We start from the raw sequence: 19,625 nt of genomic DNA, 5'->3' as shown, positions 1-19,625 counted from the left end.
GGATAGGACAGAGTTTAGGGCTGTTGTACATAGGGTCGCTCTGAGTTGCAGGCAACTCAATGGCACAACAACAACAATGGAACAGTGAAAAACCGCACAACACAACTGTAATGTTTGGCAGCCAAGATGATATTTTCACATTTACAAACCATTCTAGGAGGATGAAGGGCAGAATGCAGATTGGGAAGACTGGTGTGCAAATCCGAAGTCAGTAAGAGAAATCAACACTAAACCCGTGTTTTGCTTTGAAATTGTACTTTTTTCCCACTCACTCTTTTTTCCCCTAACACTTTCTTTCTTACACTATCTTATAGAATTATTTTCCTGAATACATCTGATATCTGATGGTGAATGAAAGATAGAGTAACTGAAATTGGACTCTTCAAATAGATGAGACTTATATTTTCCCCTGTTGGAGTGAAAAGGGCTGTTAGGAGGTCTAAAAAATATGGGGCAGAGAGAAAGAGAGAACTGATGATGTGAGATTGAAGAAGATATAAGGAACTCAAAGTGAAGGCAGAGGTGTTAGACTTGACAGAATCAAGCACCAGTCTTCCTCTGAAGTTGGAGAGAGGAAGATAAGGATATCTAATGACACAGCTGAGAGTTGTTCAAACTCTAGGATGTTAAAGTCATTCTTTTTAGATACTTTGATTTTTTTCACCAAGGTGAAGAAGACGAAGAAAATATTATCTGCTGAAAATGAGGAGATGCCCAGAGATTTGAGAAGTGAGGTGAAGGTCTAAAGAATTTAAATGAGGACTAGGGAAGGGTGCTGACTAGTAAAAACTAAAATGATTGACAAGAGCCTTGATGGTCTGCTGATATTGAAAACCAAATTTAACATGGAACCAAAAAGCACAGATATAATTTTTTCTTTTTCTTTTCTTTTTTTTTTAATACTGGCCTCCCTTTGTGTAGGACAACAGAATAAAGAAAGATGGTTTCTTTCCTTCCTTCAGTAGATTCCAGTATTGGGACTTGGAGCAAGCTTTATTTTGTACATTGCCCTTCATTCTTCATTTGGTCACAGATCTTTTCCAGATGTAATACAAAAGGATATGTAGGCTGATCATGAACTTAGACGACCCTGATACCTTTGAGTAGCCTTGGGCTTTCTTTTCAATCTTATCAGTCATCTGTCACAGTGATTGCCAATCTCCATTCAAGCAAGCCACATAGCTTTCTTCTCACTGCCTCGAGATTCTTCAGTGCGCATGTTGTATACAGACAGGGCACTTGTGACACAGGAAATGATGTGCAAGGATATTTTAATGAGAAGGGCTTAAACTTTCAGCAATTCACATGAGATGACAAATTCTGGGCTTTCTAGTTAATGCAGAGATTCTGCTGTCATAATTGGTTGAGTCTCCTTTGGTCAGCTTTCCATCTGTTTGTTCACCTTCTCATTCAATGAAAAGATAGGATAGAGGTTTATTGACTGTAACCTCGTGTACAGCAAAGGGGTGTTTTTAAGAAGAACAAGTTCTTTGGGTGCATAGTTTCACATCATGCAAGAAGACAAGACATTTATGTAATTACATAATTCATTACCAAGTTACACCTGTTAAATTTGTGAAAAATACAATATATACATTTCTTCTTTCCATTTCTCTTCTAATACCAATTTATTAAGGCAATAAATTAACCAATGAGATATTTTTGGTACTTAAAGGGTAAAATATTGTCTGCTTGAAAGATTTCATTATCTATAATAACTAATTCCCTAATGATTTGGGATAACAATTAATTTCATATACATCAACTTATCAGTTGATTATTGTATGTTGTACATTTACTTATCAGTGCAAATATGCAAAGATAGCCTTAAACATGTTAATACATATATGTACACTTAAAGATATGTGCATGTATATATACATAACATGTATATTTCACATACTACTTAAATCTTTGTGTGTGTTTTTCATGTATATTTTATACACTGCTTATGTTTGTTGATTTAAAATTTTAACAAGATAATTAAAGAGTATAATCCTTAGGAGAAGAGAAAAAAGAATCAAAGCAACAGCTAGATATAGCTGTTAGCAAAATATTTAGCATTAACCTTCTCTTTTCCCCTTTGTAGCAAGTACTGGGTACCATGGCAACCTTTCCCCTCAGCACACCAGAGAATCTCAGATGAAAGGCACAAGGCCTGGGAGACTTCCAATGTCTCTTACACAAAGCAGTCTAAACCCTTTACCTTACAGCCATTGCCATCCTATTCCCCAGAATGACTGGTTAATTTATTACATCCTGCTTTCTTCTCCACTAAATCAACGTCTCTTCAGAACAGCAGAGGAAAGAAAATCTGTTACAGTTGCTTGTGCAAAGCAGGCAGTCAAGGTGCAATGTTTTGGAGTTTTGTTGTTGTTGTTCCTACTGTTGTTTTATTACTCAACTGCATTGGCATAAAACAATCTGTATGGATCTACGTTAATTAGGCAGTAAAGCTTACTAGTCTCTAATTCTTGTGCATTTCCTTCTCTCTTTCCTCCTTCAAGCTCTAATTCAAATCACATTAACTACTGATGATTCCATAAAAGCTCCATGATCACACCTGCCTTAAGCCTTTTCAGTGTTTCTATCCTAAACTCCTGGCTACCCAAGTATGATTACTACTGCTACCAACCAGGAAGACCAAGGATTGTTCTTTAAGAAGCTAAGAATCACCAGTACTGGGCGAGGCACTAAATCCTCTATAAAGCCCTTTCCTATTAGGTTGACGCTGATGTAAAATTTAAATTTTTTTCCTGACCCTCATCAATGACTAGCTACTCGGTTTTTCTGTATCCCCATGGTGTGAATTCATTGGTTAGAGTCTGGTGGTTTGGGGTTAAGAGTTGCACTGCCAACCCAAATGCAGGAGTTTCAAATCCACCAGCTGCTTCTTGGGAGAAAGATGAGCCACCTCCTCCCATGGGATTCACAGTCTCTGAAAACCAACTAACTGGAGGCCAGTTATGAGTTGGTTCTAACTGAATGATATATAACATCAGTAACAACTAAGTGTGAAGGAGCCCTGATGGTTTAGTCAGTCAGGAGTTATACCACTGTCCCAAAAGTAATGTCTCTCTGGAAGTTCGAATCCAGCTGCAACTCCATAGGCAATATCTTCTTTTTTTTTTCACGTAGAAAATTTTTGTTGATTATGGGAGCCACTCACAGCTTAGTCAATTGATAAAGATGATTCCTCAGTGAGAAAATTCACTAAAATAAAACTCCTGTTATATAATGTTTTTTAACTTGTGTCCAAAGCTCAAGTTTGAGTTTATGAGATTTTTAAAAATTATTATTAATTTTAATGAAAATTTACAGAGACTTTGGATTTCTAGTAATTCATTGTTACACTTTTCTCCCTCCCCACCCCTCTATCCCCTCCCCAGTTTGCTCTTCTCTTTGAAAAGTAAAATTCTTTCATTGTTATACAATCCCTCCTATCCTAGTCCATTCCACTATGCAGCCTTCATTGTGGACTCCTGTCATGACAATAATACCTAATCAATACAATTCCAATACAAATACCAATCCCATTCTTCAACAAGATGGAAAAGGCAATCTCCAGTTTCATTAGGTAACATCTTCTTGTGAGACTGATAGACTCCAAAACCCGATAGAGTGTCATTGGTGAGAGTTGCTTCTAACGAAATAGTAATGAGTTTTTTGAGAGTAATTGTCAGTCACTGAGCTAGCAACTAGATAACAGTGTGGTGAACAGGGCCAGAAGTCTCTTCTTCAATAAACTGAATACTGCACAGGGTAGAGAATGTAAATAAACACATTGCAAATTAGTAAGATTATTTCAGAAGATAATAAAACACTAACACAGGAATAAGGCAGAGTAGCTGAATTATATTACCAGCAATGAGTCATAACAGTTTTGAGAGAACAGTTAGGTAACCCACCTTAGTGGAGGTGACATTTCGTATGGGATTTAAATGAAGAGAAAGGAAAAGAGAGAGAGAGAAGATTTGAAGGGAATACTGCTAAGCAGAGTAAACAATGTGTGCAAATATTTGAAATAGTTTGCACTTGTACATATGAGAGTAATCTAACTTCCATACATGTATGCGTGGAACAGACCTGTCAAAAGAGACTCTAGAACATGTTTCCAAGGGTGTAAAGCTTTACTGGAGGAGATTGCCCATCTTTTTTCCCCATGGAGAAGCTGGTAGTTTGAAGCACTGACCTTTCAATCAACAAGTCAACACATAATACACTGGACCATCAGAGATGACCATCAGAGATGTATGTGTATGTTGCTGCTGTTAGGTGCCATCAAATCAACTATGACTCACTCTTAGTAACCTTATAAATGACATAGCAGAACCTTGTCCTGTCCTGTACCATTCTCATGACCTCTGTCATGCTTAAGCCCATTGTGGTAGTCACTGCATCAATTCACCTATTGTATGTCTTTCTCTTTTTCATTACCCTCTACTATGTTTTTAATTGTGTTTGGAAGAATCATTTTTTATGTAGTACAGAACTTGTCTGTGAATTGCTGTACAGAGGTAACTCGTGGTTGCTGTGATGCTGAACACTGTGACACTGATGTGTCAAATGCCATAATGGTTACCCATGATGGACGGTATTTGATGGAGTTCCCAGATTAATAAAGATTTGGAAGCAGGAGTGTCATCCATTTCCTAAACAGTGTGACTGCAGAAACTTTAGAGAAATGATGAGTTATACAACAGGGTTCTGGTCTTTTGTTCATAGGTTTGCTGTGACTCGTCCTCGATAGTACTTAACAACATAACGACTACTTTTCCTAGAATGATGCCTCCCTCCAATGATAAGTTCCTTCTGAAAATCTTCCTCGCCTCTAAGGAACACTCTGGGGAGATGTGTGTGTGTGTATATATATATATATAAATAAAATCTCCTTCTATGTGAATTACTGCCTCTGAAAACCAGCTGGAGGGTCAGCTATGAGTCAGATCAGACTCAATGGTACCTAACAGCATGTGTGTGTATGTGTGTGTGTGTGTGTGTGTATGCGCCCGCGTCTGTGTGTGTGTATTTCAGTCACTGCTGTCAAGTTGGACCCAACTCATAGTTAAGCCTTAGTTAAGCCTTTAGGGTTTTTTGTGAGGCTGTAAATCACAAAGTAAAAGACTGTCCATCTTTTTCTGGCACAGCTGCTGGTAGATTCATATTGCTAGTGTTAGATACCAACTAACTGCCTTTTGCCTAGCAAAGTAGCTTTCTATGGATCAGCTGGTGAATTCGAACTGTGTACCTTCGGGTTGACAATGTAATTTCTTACCTCTAAGTCACTAGAGTATGTGTGTGTGTGTGTATTTGCATATTTGTATTGTGTGTGTGTGTGTGTAATTAAATAAATGAATTGATAAGCCTGTTTAAATAAATCCAAAGCACTGTTACTAGCATGTGTGTGTGAATTGTTAAGATCATAAAAATTTATTAAAACCAATTATATAGTAGAATAAAATGAAAATTTAACAACCTTAGTTCAGCAGCTTTTCCTCAAATTATCAAATAAGATATGCTAGTCCCAAATTACCCAGGAAACTCTGCTATGATACATACTACCTTGATGACATAAGGTGTATGAAGAAAAGTAATAGCTCCTCAGCAAAGGATGAAATAAAGCCCAGGCAAAGACCCACTAAAAACAGAAAATAGCGCCAAAATAGTTTACTTTTTTTTTTTTACACCAAATGGTGCCCAGTAGGCTTAACCACAGAGATGTTTTGCTAGTGAAACTTCTGGAAGAGTCAAATTCTTTTTTTTTTCTGCCAATTTCTCCTTAGTCAAGGTTAGCAATTACTGTAAAGCTTGATCAGAACTTCCTTCTGTGTCATTAAGAATTACATAGCTTCCTAACAACTATCACTATACCCTGACTAACTTTACAATAATTTAATTGATTTTATTTAACAAAAAGTTGTTACAAGTTTTAGGCAAAAGCTAAGGGGAAAAAAAAAAGATGTAAAAGGTTCTGAGGTTCTGGGAGTCAGCAGACTGTAGGGACCCAAGCTCTCTAATCGGCCAGCGTGCTTTCGGCTTCTCACTGGCAGCTGGGTCCAGGCTGGAAGAGGGTCTGTTTGCCTTTGCGCCCCGTCAACCCCCTATGCAGAGGTGGCTCTGTTCTAATGCCTCCCCCGGCAGATGGGAAATGGCATTTCAGGGAGTACCTGGCACATTACACGGTGATCTTCCTCCACGAAGAAGGTCACATATATTAAAGGGATGAGTCCCTTGGGATATTGAAATTTTTCATGAAACATTTATCTTTTTCTCCCTCCCTCCCCCACTATTTCTTCTATGCTGGCCCAAAGGCGGCTCCACTCTGGAGATTCCTAATTACGGTGGCGCTATGAGAGAAAGGGAGCTCTAATGGCCTAGTGGTAAGATTCTGCGCTGCAATCCCGAATGTACATGGTTCAAATCCACCACCTGGAGATGGATGGGCAACATCTTCACTGCCATTAAGTGCCTCTGAAAACTTGCTGGAAGGTCAGCTATGGGTCATTGTGCCCGATGGGTTGAGGACTTGATGGTACTCAACAACCACAACGGCAACAACTTGAGAGAAAGATGTGCAATTTACAGTCTCTGAAAAAAGTTGACAGTTTGGCTATGAGTGAATTCCAACTAAGACAACAATGAGAGAGTCGGGTATTGAACTCAATTCTTTAGCATGGAGTAGTAATCAATCAACTCATAGCTGACCCTTCATTGGATTTTCGAGGCAGTAAATAGCTCAGGAGTAGATTGTCTGTCCTTTTGTAGAACCTCTACTTGATTTGAATGACCAGAGAGATTAGCTCAATTCTAAGGTTTCAACTGAATGAATTGGAATGAGTTTTAGTTTTGAGTTGTGTCACGAAAGTACCTCAGGTGGCAAAGTGTGTTTTATGTTGGGCTGCCAAGCAGAATGCCAGTAGTTCAAATTCAAGCAGCAGCATCTCAGGAGAGAAATAAACAGTCTCCTCCCATTTAGACTGTCAGACATGGTAGAGAGAGCTGCTGTTCCTTGGAACCTGCTGACTGCCTTGGGTTTGGGTTTGGTTTGAGTCGGATAATTATGGAGCCGCAGTGCTAACTGGAAGGTCAAATTTTAGAATCCACTAGCTGCTTCCTGGAAGAAAGGTAGGCAGTCCCCTTTGGTAAAGATGGAGGGTTAGGACAATCAACTCTAAAGAAGGAGGTTTTAGTTTCCTGGTCTAACTCCAGCTCTGAAGGCATAGTGGGTAAGGAGTTGTGCTACCAACACAAAGGCAAACAGTTCAAATCTGCTAGCTGCTCTGTGGAAGAGAGAGAGGTAATTTCTCCCTTGTGTGATTTGGAGCATCTCAAAATCTGCTGAAGGGTAAATTTTGAGTCTGACTTGAAGCCAGTGAGTTGAGAGCTCTGGTATTGCACTGGTTAAGTATTAGACAAGTAACAAAAAGATGATTGGAACCTTATGACTCACTACAGAATGGTGTGGTAATCTTCTTTTATGACGCCTTGTGAATGCTATAGGGCAATTCTACTCTGTCTTATACCACTCAGAACTGATTTGACAGCAATGGGCTCTTTTATTGATTTGGTGGAGTTAAGCTTAGGATTGCATCAAATCTCTTTCTGCAAATATTCTAGTTTTTGTGAATACAATGAGAAATATTCTCTATATATTAATCATTTGAAACCATCTTAAATCATAAAAATGTTATAGTAGAATATCAGTCAAATATAAATGTAAAATTCTTTCTCTTTCATTGCCACAAAGTCACAACCAACTCGTAGTTGACCAGTGGATTTTCAGAGGCTGTAGGTTGCAAGGGAGGAGATTTCCAATCTTGTTCCCAAAGAGCAGCTGGTGGATTCAGCGAATTTGCCTTCATGTTGGCAGTGCAACCTTTAATCCCCTAGGCTGCCTGAGCTTTCTAACTACATGGGCAATTTATAATGACGTCTTCAAGTTTCCAGGACTGAAATTTCTCTTTTGGTAAATAAGAGCACTGTGCTGCTTTCTTTATAGTTACCTCACCATGCAGACTTTTTTTTACTCTTGGCACCAGCAGCCAGATAATTAAAAGGCGCATTGCCATGGGAAAGTCTGCTGTTAGGGACCTCTCCAGAGTACTGAAGAGCAATGGTGTCTCCCTGGAGACTAAGGTGCGTTTGATACAGGCAATGGTCTTCACAATCACTTGTTATGCATCAGAGAGTTGGACAATGGCCAAGGAGGATTGAAGGAGAATTGATGCCTTTGAGCTGTGGTGCTGGAGAAGAGTACTGAGAATACCATGGACTGCTAGGAAAACAAACAGATTCATCCTGGAAAGGGTTAAACCGGGTGGCTCCTTGGAGGCAAGGATTCTGAGGCTCCGTCTAACATACTTTGGACATGTTGTGAGGAGAGACCGGTCCTTGGAGAGGGAGATCATGTTTGGGAGGGTGGAGGGACGGCACAGGAGGGGAAGGTCCTCTGTGAGGTGGATTGATTCAGTGACGGGGATAATCGGGATGGGTGTCAAAGACAGTGCGATTGGCACAGGACAGAGGAGATTTTAGGGCTGTTGTACATAGGGTCACTATGAGTCGCAAGCTACTCAATGGCACAAAACAACAACAATAAACATCATACAGATAAATAGTGAAAACTCTAAAATATTACATTTTGCTCAGTCTTTGGAGAGACAAGTACCAGAAGGATATTTTATAAGCTTGCTCCTAAATTCTGATTGAAGTGGTTATTTCTTAGCACATACAACAATCATTATTAATGTGAGATCAAATTTTATTGATGTATGGGAATTTATACATCTTGCTTTTATTTTAGTAGTTTACTTAAAAATAAAAATTTCAAGGTACTGATGTATTCAATTTTTTTAGGAAATGTAAACAGATCAATAGTAAAATGTTTAACTGAGTTTAATTTCCATTTAGGTTTCATTATGATGACTGTAGAAATTACTTGACAAGTCTTCAGCTAGGTAACATTGGATTAATAGACTAATAATAGTTCTAAATATATATGTAAGCACACTTCGTGCATTGGAACTGAGCATTCATGATTCCTACATTACTTACCAAAGTAAAAAAATACACATACAGTTAAACATACTTTAGTCAACTACAAACCATAAAATATGCAGTATGACATCTATTAAAGTACTGTTTTGCTGTAAATGAATCCAATCAGAATCTTTGCATGTAATTTGTTTTCTAATTTTATTTCAAGTTCAGCTTGATTGTTCCATTAGATCTTTAATTGAATTTTGATGTCTCTAATAATTTATTTGTGACTTTTACATGTTAATTATACATTTCACATATAGTTTTATAAAGATAGGAATATATATTCATATATACAGACAGCTATTATCACTATTTTATATATGTAAAACTATTGCATCATTTACTCTATATAATGCTACTTTCAAAAGAGTGAAACAATACAAAGACATAACTGTAGCTTTAGCTAAAAACTCAACATCAGTCCTCTTCTATCTCTACTTTCTGAAGAAAAATCTGATTTTGTGCTATTGAGTCAAGTATGACTCATAGAGATCCTATGAACAACAAATCTGAACCCTTCTCTTTCTAGGGACACCTTTGATATATTTGAGTCCATTGCAGCAGTCACTGAGTCAATCCACCTGGTTGAACATCTTTCTTTCTTTCACTGACCCTTTAAATTTATAAGCATTATGTCCCTCATCAAGGAATATCCTTTCCTAACAATCGGTATAACTTAGATTTAAAAAAAGCTTTGGCATCTTTGCCTCCAGGAAGGACTCTGGCTATACTTTCTCCAATACATATCTGCTTGTTCTTTTGGCATTCCATGGAATATTCAGTATTATTTTCCTACATCACAGTTCAAAGGCATTGATTATTATCCTGTCATCTTTATTTGTTTTCCAGCTCTCAGATGCACAGCAAGTGTTTAAAAAGATCATGACCTGAATTATACACACCTTAGTCCTTAAACTTACATCATTGCTCCCCAGTAATTTGGAGAGATGTCTGACTGCAGACTTACCCAATGCAATATATTTCCTGATCTTCTGACTGTTGATAGGAAGATTGTTGATTGTAGATCCAAGCAAGATAAAGTTGTTGACTGTTTTAATTTTTCTCCATCTGTACCCTCAGCCAGATAGTTTGACACAGTGATTGCTGCAATGGGCTTGAGTATATTAGAAATAATGATGGTGGCACAGAATAGGACAAGGTTCAATTCTGTTGTTCAGAGGGTCACTATGAGTCATACTCAACATGACAGAATGTAATAATAACAACAATTATGGTGTTGCCTATTGGTCCAATGGTGAGAATTTTTATTTTCTTGATGTTCAGTGACAATATATATTGAAGGCTGTATTCTTTGACCTTTTGCAAAAAATGCTTCAAATTCTCTTCACTTTTGGCAAGTAAGGTTGTGTCATCTGTATAAGGCATTTTGGGATTTCCATTATTCTCAAAGTTGGCCATAATTTTCTATGATCCACACAGTCAAATGCCTTAGCATAGTCAATAACACACAAAAGGATATTCTTCTGGTAATCTCTGCTTTCAGCCAGAATCCTTTAGACAACAGCAATGATATTACCAGTGCCAGAACCTCTTCTAAAACCCGCTTAAACTTCTCGCAGTTCTCTGCCAATGTACTGTTCTAGTCATTTCTGAATGATCTTCAGCAATGTTTGGCTTGTATGGCGTACTAATGATAGTGTCCATTAATTGTCATATTCTATTGGCTCTCTTGGGAATGGGGACACATATGATTTTTTTTCTTCCAGTGGACCAGGTAACTGTCTTCCATATTTCCTGACACAGACTGATGAGCATGTCCAGGGCTCCGTCTGCTATATGAAATACATCCATTTGTTTCCCATCAATTCCTGGAGGCTTTTTTTTTTTTGCCAGTGCCTTCAGTGTAGCTTGAACTCCTTCTTTTATCTTTATTAGCTCTTGGTAATATGGTTGTTGTTGTGTTGGCCAATACTTTTTGGTCCACTTGCTCTGTGTATCCTGGATCTGTGTGCTTCCTGGATCATTCAAGATTTTTCCAGAGCATCTCTCAGTATTGCAACTTGAGGCTTGAATTTATTTTGCATTTCTTACAGCTTAAGAAATGCTGAGAGAGTTCTTCTTTTTAGTCTCCAATTCCAGCTCTCCACACATTCCATTATATTGCTTTGTCTTCAGCTGCTCTTTGAAATCTCCTTTTCACCTCTTTTATTTTATCATCTCTTGGTTTTCTTACACTCTTCAACAATTTTCAGAGTCTCTTCTCACATCCATTTAGGCTTGTTTTCTTTCTCCTATGTCTTTGTAATGACCTTTTACTCTCTTCGTGGATGCTATCCTTGATGTATATCCACAACTCATTTGGTCGTCTATCATTGATGTTCAATGTCTCAATACTATTCTTGAGATGATTATTAAATTTAGTGTGGTAGACTCAAGGTCATATTTTGGTTCTTGTGAACTTCTTTTCATTTTCTTCAACCTCACTTTGAACTTTCACACAGGTAATTAGTTGTCTGTTCTACCATCATACCTTCAGTCCATGGTCATGTTTTGATTACTGATAAATGAACTTTACCAATGATTACACATTCCCTAGGAGGAAAAAAAAATTCTTCCATACATGCTATAGAGAAGTAGAAATTACAAAATATTAATCATCAAAGTATCCATCTCATGAAATTAGAAAAAGAATAAATTAAACCCAAATAATGAAGAAAGTAGTAAATACAAAAGAAAAATGGCAAAACTCTGGCAAAGAGCTATTAAAGGGAGAAAAGAGTGATTGAACAAGAGGAAGCAGAAATAAACAATAACAGAAACGACAGAGTAGATATTACTTCAAAGACTTCTAACATGAAATAATTATTACAGAAATACTCTGAACAATTTTGTGGAAATAAATCTGACAAATTAGGTAAAAGATAAATTCTTTAAAAAAAAGAATAAAAAGCATAATTTACCAAAATCTACACATGAAAAAATAAAAATATCAATAATTTTATGGTTTAGAAATGAAATGAAATATGTAACATAAATCTCAAACAACAAAATTTCTAGATAATTAAAACTTTTTCAACTTTTTTTTTTCAATTTTTGTGTTCCGTGACACTCATTACTTGTCTTACCAAATGTCTTTACTATTTTGTAAAACTTTTTTTTGTTAGTGTTTAATTTGTGTGATATTGGTGACTACATAAACTTTCCACTTAAATTTTTATTCATATTTTAATTTTTCTACATCATTTTGAATCAACTCAAAAGCACTAATAATACCAACAATATGCTTTTTATCATATAGGAAGTGTTTCAACTCTAAGTGATTTTAAAAAAATATGGTCTATTATTTCTTCATCTCTTAATTGGAGTGTGTGCTGCATATTACTGATGGTGATTCTACTTGATAGATTTAAACTTCCTTTAAAATTCATTTTCTCTCCTCATTTTCTTTCTAGTCTTGCCATGTTCCTGCTTCTTTGTTTTTTTTATATTTCTTCACATAGCTTAGTTTAATCAATGGAATGTGGACAAAAATCACTCATTCTTGTGTCATCTTGTCCTTTTTCACAGAATCATAATTTCCTTAAAAAGAGGTACTCTTTCATCTGAAGCCCTAGGAGTAGCAGATAAGAAGTATAAACTTGAACTCAGCACCAGCCTGGAGCAAAATTATCACAAACGGTCTCTCAACTGCTTACAGACAGTGCAAACAAGAATTACACATTTTTTTCCAACGTCATCGTATCTTTGAAGCAGTTCTTAAAAATAAAGTATAATAGAATGAGAGTGGGTTACTATAGAAAATGGTACCAGAAATTTAACATTGCTATAGAAAACCTCAAATATGTGGCATTGGCAGGGAAAATGGTTTCAAGAAACTGAAAAATGGAAACTCATTTTATGCTTCGTCAAAACATTTTCTAAGATTATCACCTGTGTTAACTTTGGAACTACACATGGAATTTAATAAACGTATGACTTTGTTCAATTATTGTAAAACAGGATTTTAATTGGTTTAGTGCGTTGCATTTAGCAACACATTTTAAGTCAGTACATGACAGAAATGAGCTCCAAAAAAGGCAAGATCTGTTTGCCAGGAGGGATGAAAGACAAAGCAGGAGAACCCAGACAGTCTGTGTCTTAAAGAGTAAAAATATGAGAGTGACATATCTCTTTAACAATCTCTGGTTGTAGGTTTTTCAGGATACTTGGAACACTGTTTATATTGTGGATTAGGAATTTTAGCGTTCTTCCAAGCTTTTCTTTAATGGAGATTATAGTCCTTGGTTTTAGTCCTAGGTCCATGATCCACCTTGAGTTGGTTTTGTATATGGAGTGAGGTGTGGATCTTGCTTGAGTCTTTTGTAGATACTTTTCCAGTTTTGCCAATACCATTTGTTTAAAAGGCTGTCGTTTCCCCACTTCACTGATTTCATTTCCTTGTCAAAAATCAGTTGATCATAGATAGATGGGCTGATTTCCAGTTTCTCAATTCAATTCCATTGATCTATGTGTCTGTCATTGTACCAGTACCATGCTGTCTTAACCACCAAGGCAGTATAGCAGGATTTTAAATCAGGGAGTGAGATGCCTCCTACCTTTCTTCTATTTTTAAGGAGTGCTTTGCTTATTTGGGGCTTCTTTCCATTCCAAATGAAACTGGAGATTCCCTTTTCCATCTCATTCAAGGATGGGATTGGTATTTGTATTAAAATTGCATTAAACATGTAAATTGTCATTGATAGTATTGCCATTTTCACAATACTGAGGTTTCCTATCCATGAGCAAGGGATATTCTTCCACTTCTAAGAATCAAATCCCTATGTACATCCAAAAACTTCTCCAACAGGGTAAAAAGGGAAGCCACAGACAGGAAAAAAGTATTTGGTAATGACATATCAGATAAGGGACTTACATCCAGAATTTATAAAATACTTGAGCACCACAACAAGATAAAGGCAAACAATCCAATTGAAAAATGGGCACAAGATAATGAACAAACATTTCACCAAAGAAGATGGCCAACAAGCACATGAAGAAATGTTCAAAATCCTTAGCTCTAAGAGGGAGGCAAATCAAAACAACTATGAGATATCATCTCACCCCAGTCAGAATAGCAAAATTTAACAGAACAGCAACAAAGTTGGCAAGTTGTGGAGAAACTGGAATCCTTATTCACTGTTGGTGGAAGTGTAAAATGGTGCAACCACTGTGAAGGCGATATGTCGCTTTCTCAAAAAGTTGTAGATAGACTATTTGACTCAGCAATTCCACTACTGGGAATATACCCTAAAGAGACCATAACCACTATCCAAGCAGATATATGCACACCCATATTTATTGTGTCTTTGTTCACAATAGCAAGGAGTTGGAAACAACCCAAGTACCCATCAACAAACGAATGGATAGAGATGCTGTGGTATATTCATACAATGGAATACTATGCTGTTTTGAAAAACAAGGAACTCATGCAATATTATTCAAAATGGGTGACCCTGGAGGACATTATGCTGAGTGAAGTATCTCAGTCACAAAAGGAAAAATACTACATGGTGCCAGTGCTGTAAAACAGGACTGACATCGGGATTGGAGGGAGACTGAGAAAGATGGGTTTAATAATGTATACTGCGTTGAAACAGATGGGGGAGAAAACTTTTTAAAAGGGATATGTGATTAGGTATCTTTGTCATGACACGAGTCCAGAGTGAAGGCTGCATAGTGGAGTGGACCTGGGCATAGGGATTAATTTTTCTTTTACTTTTCCAAGAGGATAGCATATTGGGAGGGAAGAGAAAGTGCAACAATGAATGAATAGAAATCCAAAATCTCTGTAAATTTTCACTGAAATTAATAATAAATTTTTAAAAACCAATCTCTGGTGAAATTAATCTATCACAAATTGGGATGAAGGATTTGAGATTATATATAGTTTTACATGTAAGCCTATCTATTTTTTTAACTATATGAAACAGTGAATTGATTAAGGAAAAACTGCTTAGAGACTATGCCTCTATGCCAGCAGCTCAAAAGAGTAACATGTCTTGGTTGGTTGTGCCACACATTCAATGTGGGTGGACCAGGAGCTCAACTCATTATATAGTTAGAGTCACTCAAAGTTCTAAACTGGTGGAGTCTCTATTTCACCATATGCTTCTATATGGCAGCAAAAGTGAACATATAACTGTATAGACAAACGAGTCCTTTTCAAAAGCAAAAGGAAGAGATGTTACCATAAGTCAGAATCAACTGGACAGCAACCAACCATAACAACATGGAGCAAGAAGTCTGTCAGAAAACACTGCATAAAGATGGTCCTTTTCCTGTTTTCTCAGCTCAGCATATGTAAGGCTTCACAGAAGCTCCAAACACAACCCAGAATTATTAGGATCTAAATGGTTAATCAGCTGTTAGCTGACAGGTTGGAGATTAAAGTCCACCTAGATGGACCTCACGAGTAAGGGCTGTCATTCTATTTCTTCAAACACTAGCCATTAAAAGTCTCGTGGAGCACAGTCGTATTCTGACACACATAAGACCTTCATAAATTGGAATCCACTTGATGGTGACTAGTTTTTACAGTAACATATAATGCACTGTTTAAATGTCTGTACGTCATTTCAAGTTTCTATTGTAATAGATACTTAGAGAGCTCTGAGTGATTTTGCCAATTATTCATGTTACGTTTTAAAAGCTGTGTTTGTGATGTGGGCAGCAGGAGCTATACAGGAGCCTCATCAGTGAAGAAATAATAAAAGAGGTGTGGTCCCCGCTTTCAATCAATCCAGGACCCGAGAAGGTAGTTTACAATAGCATATTCCATGCCATGGTTACATACCATAACAGACTCCTATCTTTAAACTCTTTCTGAAGTGCTTTTCTGGAAACAGGTTTGCTTTTCAAAAGTTGTTGTTTTGGTATTTTTGTTTTGTATATTTGATTAAAAGTCAACTTTGAAATGCACTAAACCAGAACATAATTAAAAAGAACCTTAACACAATGTGTAATAAGTTAACAATGGCATTGAACAATGACACAATTTGTTTGAAAATTGTCAAGTGGCAACCTAAATTACTGTGTGAACTATTAACACATATGTTGTTGTTGTTGTTATGTGCCGTTGAGTCGTTTCCGACTCATAGCGACCCTATGCACAACAGCCCTAAACCCTGCTCTATCCTGCGCCAACCGCACCGCCTCTGATACACCCATCCCGATTACCCCAGTCACCGAATCAATTCATCTCATAGAGGGTCTTCCCCTCCTGCGCTGTCCCTCCACCCTCCCAAGCATGATGTCCCTCTCCAAGGACCCGTCCCTCCTGGCAACATGTCCAAAGTATGTCACACGAAGCCCCAGAATCCTTGCCTCCAAGGAGTAGCTTGGTTTAATCCTCTCCAAGATGAATCTGTTTGTTTTCCTGGCAGTCCATGGTACATTCAGTACCCTTCTCCAGCACCACAGCTCAAAAGTATCCACTCTCCTTCTGTCCTCCCTAGTCATTGTCCAACTCTCTGATGCATAACAAGTGATTGCAAAGACCATGGCCTGTATCAGGCGCACCTTAGTCTCCAGAGAGACACTGTTGCTCCTGAGTACCTTTGAGAGGTCCCTAACAACAGACTTTCCCATCGTGATACGCTTTTGTTTAAGTGTGTGTGTGTGTGTGTACATGTAAATGTGTACGTGCATACATTGGTGGCACAAGAGGTTAAGTTTTGGACTACTTACCATAAGGTCAAAACTTGAAACTATACTAGTTTCTCTATAGAAAGACATTGAGACAGAAAGGCAGTCTCCTCTAGTCAATATTTCCTGCTTGAAAAACTTGTTGAATGGTTACCATAAGTTGGAATTGAGTTAACAACAATGGGTTTATATATATGCCTAACACGTTCAATTAAACTTTTAACTATAGCAGAGCCTTTGAGGTAGATACTATTATCCTATATTACAGAAAAGAAGAAATTGAGATAAAATGTTTAAAACTTACCAAAGTTATTGCAGAGCTGATATTTAAAAATAAGTAGTTTAAATGTCAAGTTATACTTTTGCATCTTTCAAAGTCCATAGAATTGTGTAGTTTCTTTTCTTAACAGTGCTAATTAGCGAATGTCTAGAAAAACCTGATTTTTTTTTTTGTTTATTCTTTATTCAGAAATTCTCAAGATTTTCCCTTGGAAAAAAATGCCCATATTTTAACAGGTTTTTTTATGTATCTAAAAAGCTTTAAGAAATTTGAGAAATGACAATAGTTATAGAAAGGCTTCGGGTCTTTTGCTCATAGGGTCGCTATGAGTCATGTTTGACTCGACAGAAATCAGCAACATCAACTTCCTGATATAGACGTAAATTTTTTTTTTCTAATGCCTCTGAATTTCTTTCTTTAAACTAACTTCTTTCTCTCATAGGTCTCTACAGAAGAAGGCTTGAGTCTGGCCCAAGAATATAATTGTCCTTTCTTTGAGACGTCTGCAGCCCTCAGATTCTGCATTGATGATGCTTTTCATGGTTTAGTGAGGGAGATTCGCAAGAAAGAATCCACACCTTCCCTGATGGAGAAGAAATTGAAGAGAAAAGATAGCCTGTGGAAGAAGTTAAAAGGCTCATTGAAGAAGAAGAGAGAACACACGACATGATGTCCCTGGGATTCCTTCAGTCTCTTTCTGTCCTGCCATGCCATGTGATGGGCAATTCCAGATGTAGAATTCTGCTTCTCTCTTTCTTTCTCTATCTGCCTGTAGGTTAAAAAAAAATCTGTGTAACATTACCTCTTGAGATAGTTTTGTTTTGCCTTTAACAGTTGGATGGATTTTGTCAATCAGCCGGATATGCTTTTTAGTTTTTACAATATATTACTAAATAAAATTGACATTCTAATTGCCTCATTTCCCTTTAAAGAGTCTAGCTTCATTTGGTATGCTGTCTGGTTATAGAGGAAATATTCAAAATTGCAGCCAAATGATAAAAGGCTCTAGGGATCTGCCTTTCCCTGATAAGAAGCTGGTTGTTTGCATTTCAGGAATCTCAGTAAATAATGAAGAAGTTCAAGAAATAATTCAGAACTGCAATCTGTACCTTGGTCTTCCTTAAGTAGAGAAGTCAGAGTGCTCCTGTTTGAATGTCTAAGAGATGAACTGAAGAGGAATTTTTAATATTAGGAACTTATTTTGAGTTACTGGAGGTCTAAATGAAATGAAATATCCTCATATTTACAATGTCCTTTTAAGCTTTAGAAAAATTATCACAGTGAAATCAGTGGGCTGCAGCAGAAGGATAATGTCAGCAGGATGAGAGTGACTATTACGAATTTGATGATTTACATATTCACAAAGCAGTTTGTTGACACATTTCTCTTTGAACTGCTTTGCCCACATTGACACTCACTATAAGACAAGAAATTTCATGCTTCCACACTCCATATAGTCTCTTTCCATGGCTCAAATTCTCTCATTCCTTCCTCAAACTATTAAATACCATCAGTTAAAGGGTTCATTTCATTATTTTAGAATGATGTCATCATGGGTTATGAAAACTGTCACTCACTCATTTTTACCACAGTATGTACATGTCTCTGCCTTGTATATGTTGTCAAGAGAAAGAGATGCAATCGTCTCCTGTGTGATGAACTGCCTCTGAAAACCCTCTGGAGGGTTCATTATGGATTGGTTTCTAGTCTCCAAAATACAACAACAACAACAATCTGTGTTGTCTTAGTAAAATCCAAGCTCAGAAAGCACACTATCAGATAGGCTATCTGTCATTGTTTAATAGGTAAATGTCAGAAGGTAAACCATAAAGAACACACAGCTAAGCATGGTATAATCAAATGAATCTATCTTCACAGAGAGAGAGGCAATTTCCATCCTATATTAGACAAAAATGGTGATGAAAGCATATTAATATTATTTAATAATCAGTCTTTATTCTAAGTATCTACCCATGATGTCCCTCAAACGCTCTGAGCTCTGAGAGATTAGGAATGAATTAGGTAGACCAGGACCCTGACTTCCTGCAGCTTAGCATCTATGTGGGAACTTCATCTAAAGAAGAGAGGATGATAGAGGTGGTTGTTATAAGATCCACTGTGGTGAAGATAGTGATGGAAAACTTAAAAACACATTACAGTGGTGTTAAACTGAAGTGACTGTCACTAAGTTTTACATACTTTGGTTGGGTACATTGTCAGGAGGCACCAGTGCTTGGAAAAGAAATCATGCTTGAAAAGGTAAAGGATCTTCAAAAGAAGAACATGATCAAAGAGAGGGATGGACAGTGACTGAAACAATAGCATGGCAGAAATTGTGAGGATGGCTCAGGGTAAGATAAGACTGGTCTGCTTTTTAGACGGTTGATGGGAGTTGTAGTTAACTCAAGGGCATCTAACAGAAATTAAACTACTGGTAATATAAATGTATTTGGCATATGATCTTGTTCTGTTCAGCTCCTTAACTTCTTAATTTCTTCCCTTTACTTTGGCTTCTTGGCATGCTAGTGCAATATTCAGAGTTACAGGAAGACAAAGCAAAGTAGTTTAATGAAATATGCAAAGAGCTGGAGCTGAAAAATCAAAAGGAACAAACTCACTGGACATTTCTTCTGCTAAAGGAACTGAAGAACAAATTCAA

General features: G+C 37.1%; 1 protein-coding gene across 1 annotated transcript in view; it reads left to right on the top strand.

The window, feature by feature from the left end:
• RIT2 (Ras-like without CAAX 2) overlaps window positions 1-17,885 on the top strand; it is a 446,724-nt gene extending 428,839 nt beyond the window's left edge. Inside the window, exon 5 of the mRNA XM_006889211.1 lies at window positions 17,409-17,885. Coding sequence (XP_006889273.1) covers window positions 17,409-17,636 — 228 coding nt within the window. The 3' untranslated portion in view covers window positions 17,637-17,885. The remainder of the gene's footprint in view (window positions 1-17,408) is intronic.
• Window positions 17,886-19,625: the final 1,740 nt, after the last annotated feature.

Source organism: Elephantulus edwardii, unplaced genomic scaffold, assembly GCF_000299155.1.
Source record: "Elephantulus edwardii isolate Elephantulus edwardi_28Jun2011 unplaced genomic scaffold, EleEdw1.0 scaffold00076, whole genome shotgun sequence".
Lineage (NCBI taxonomy): Eukaryota > Metazoa > Chordata > Mammalia > Macroscelidea > Macroscelididae > Elephantulus > Elephantulus edwardii.
The sequence above is the reverse complement of the archived record's forward strand: the minus strand, read 5'-3'. Positions and strand labels throughout refer to the sequence as shown.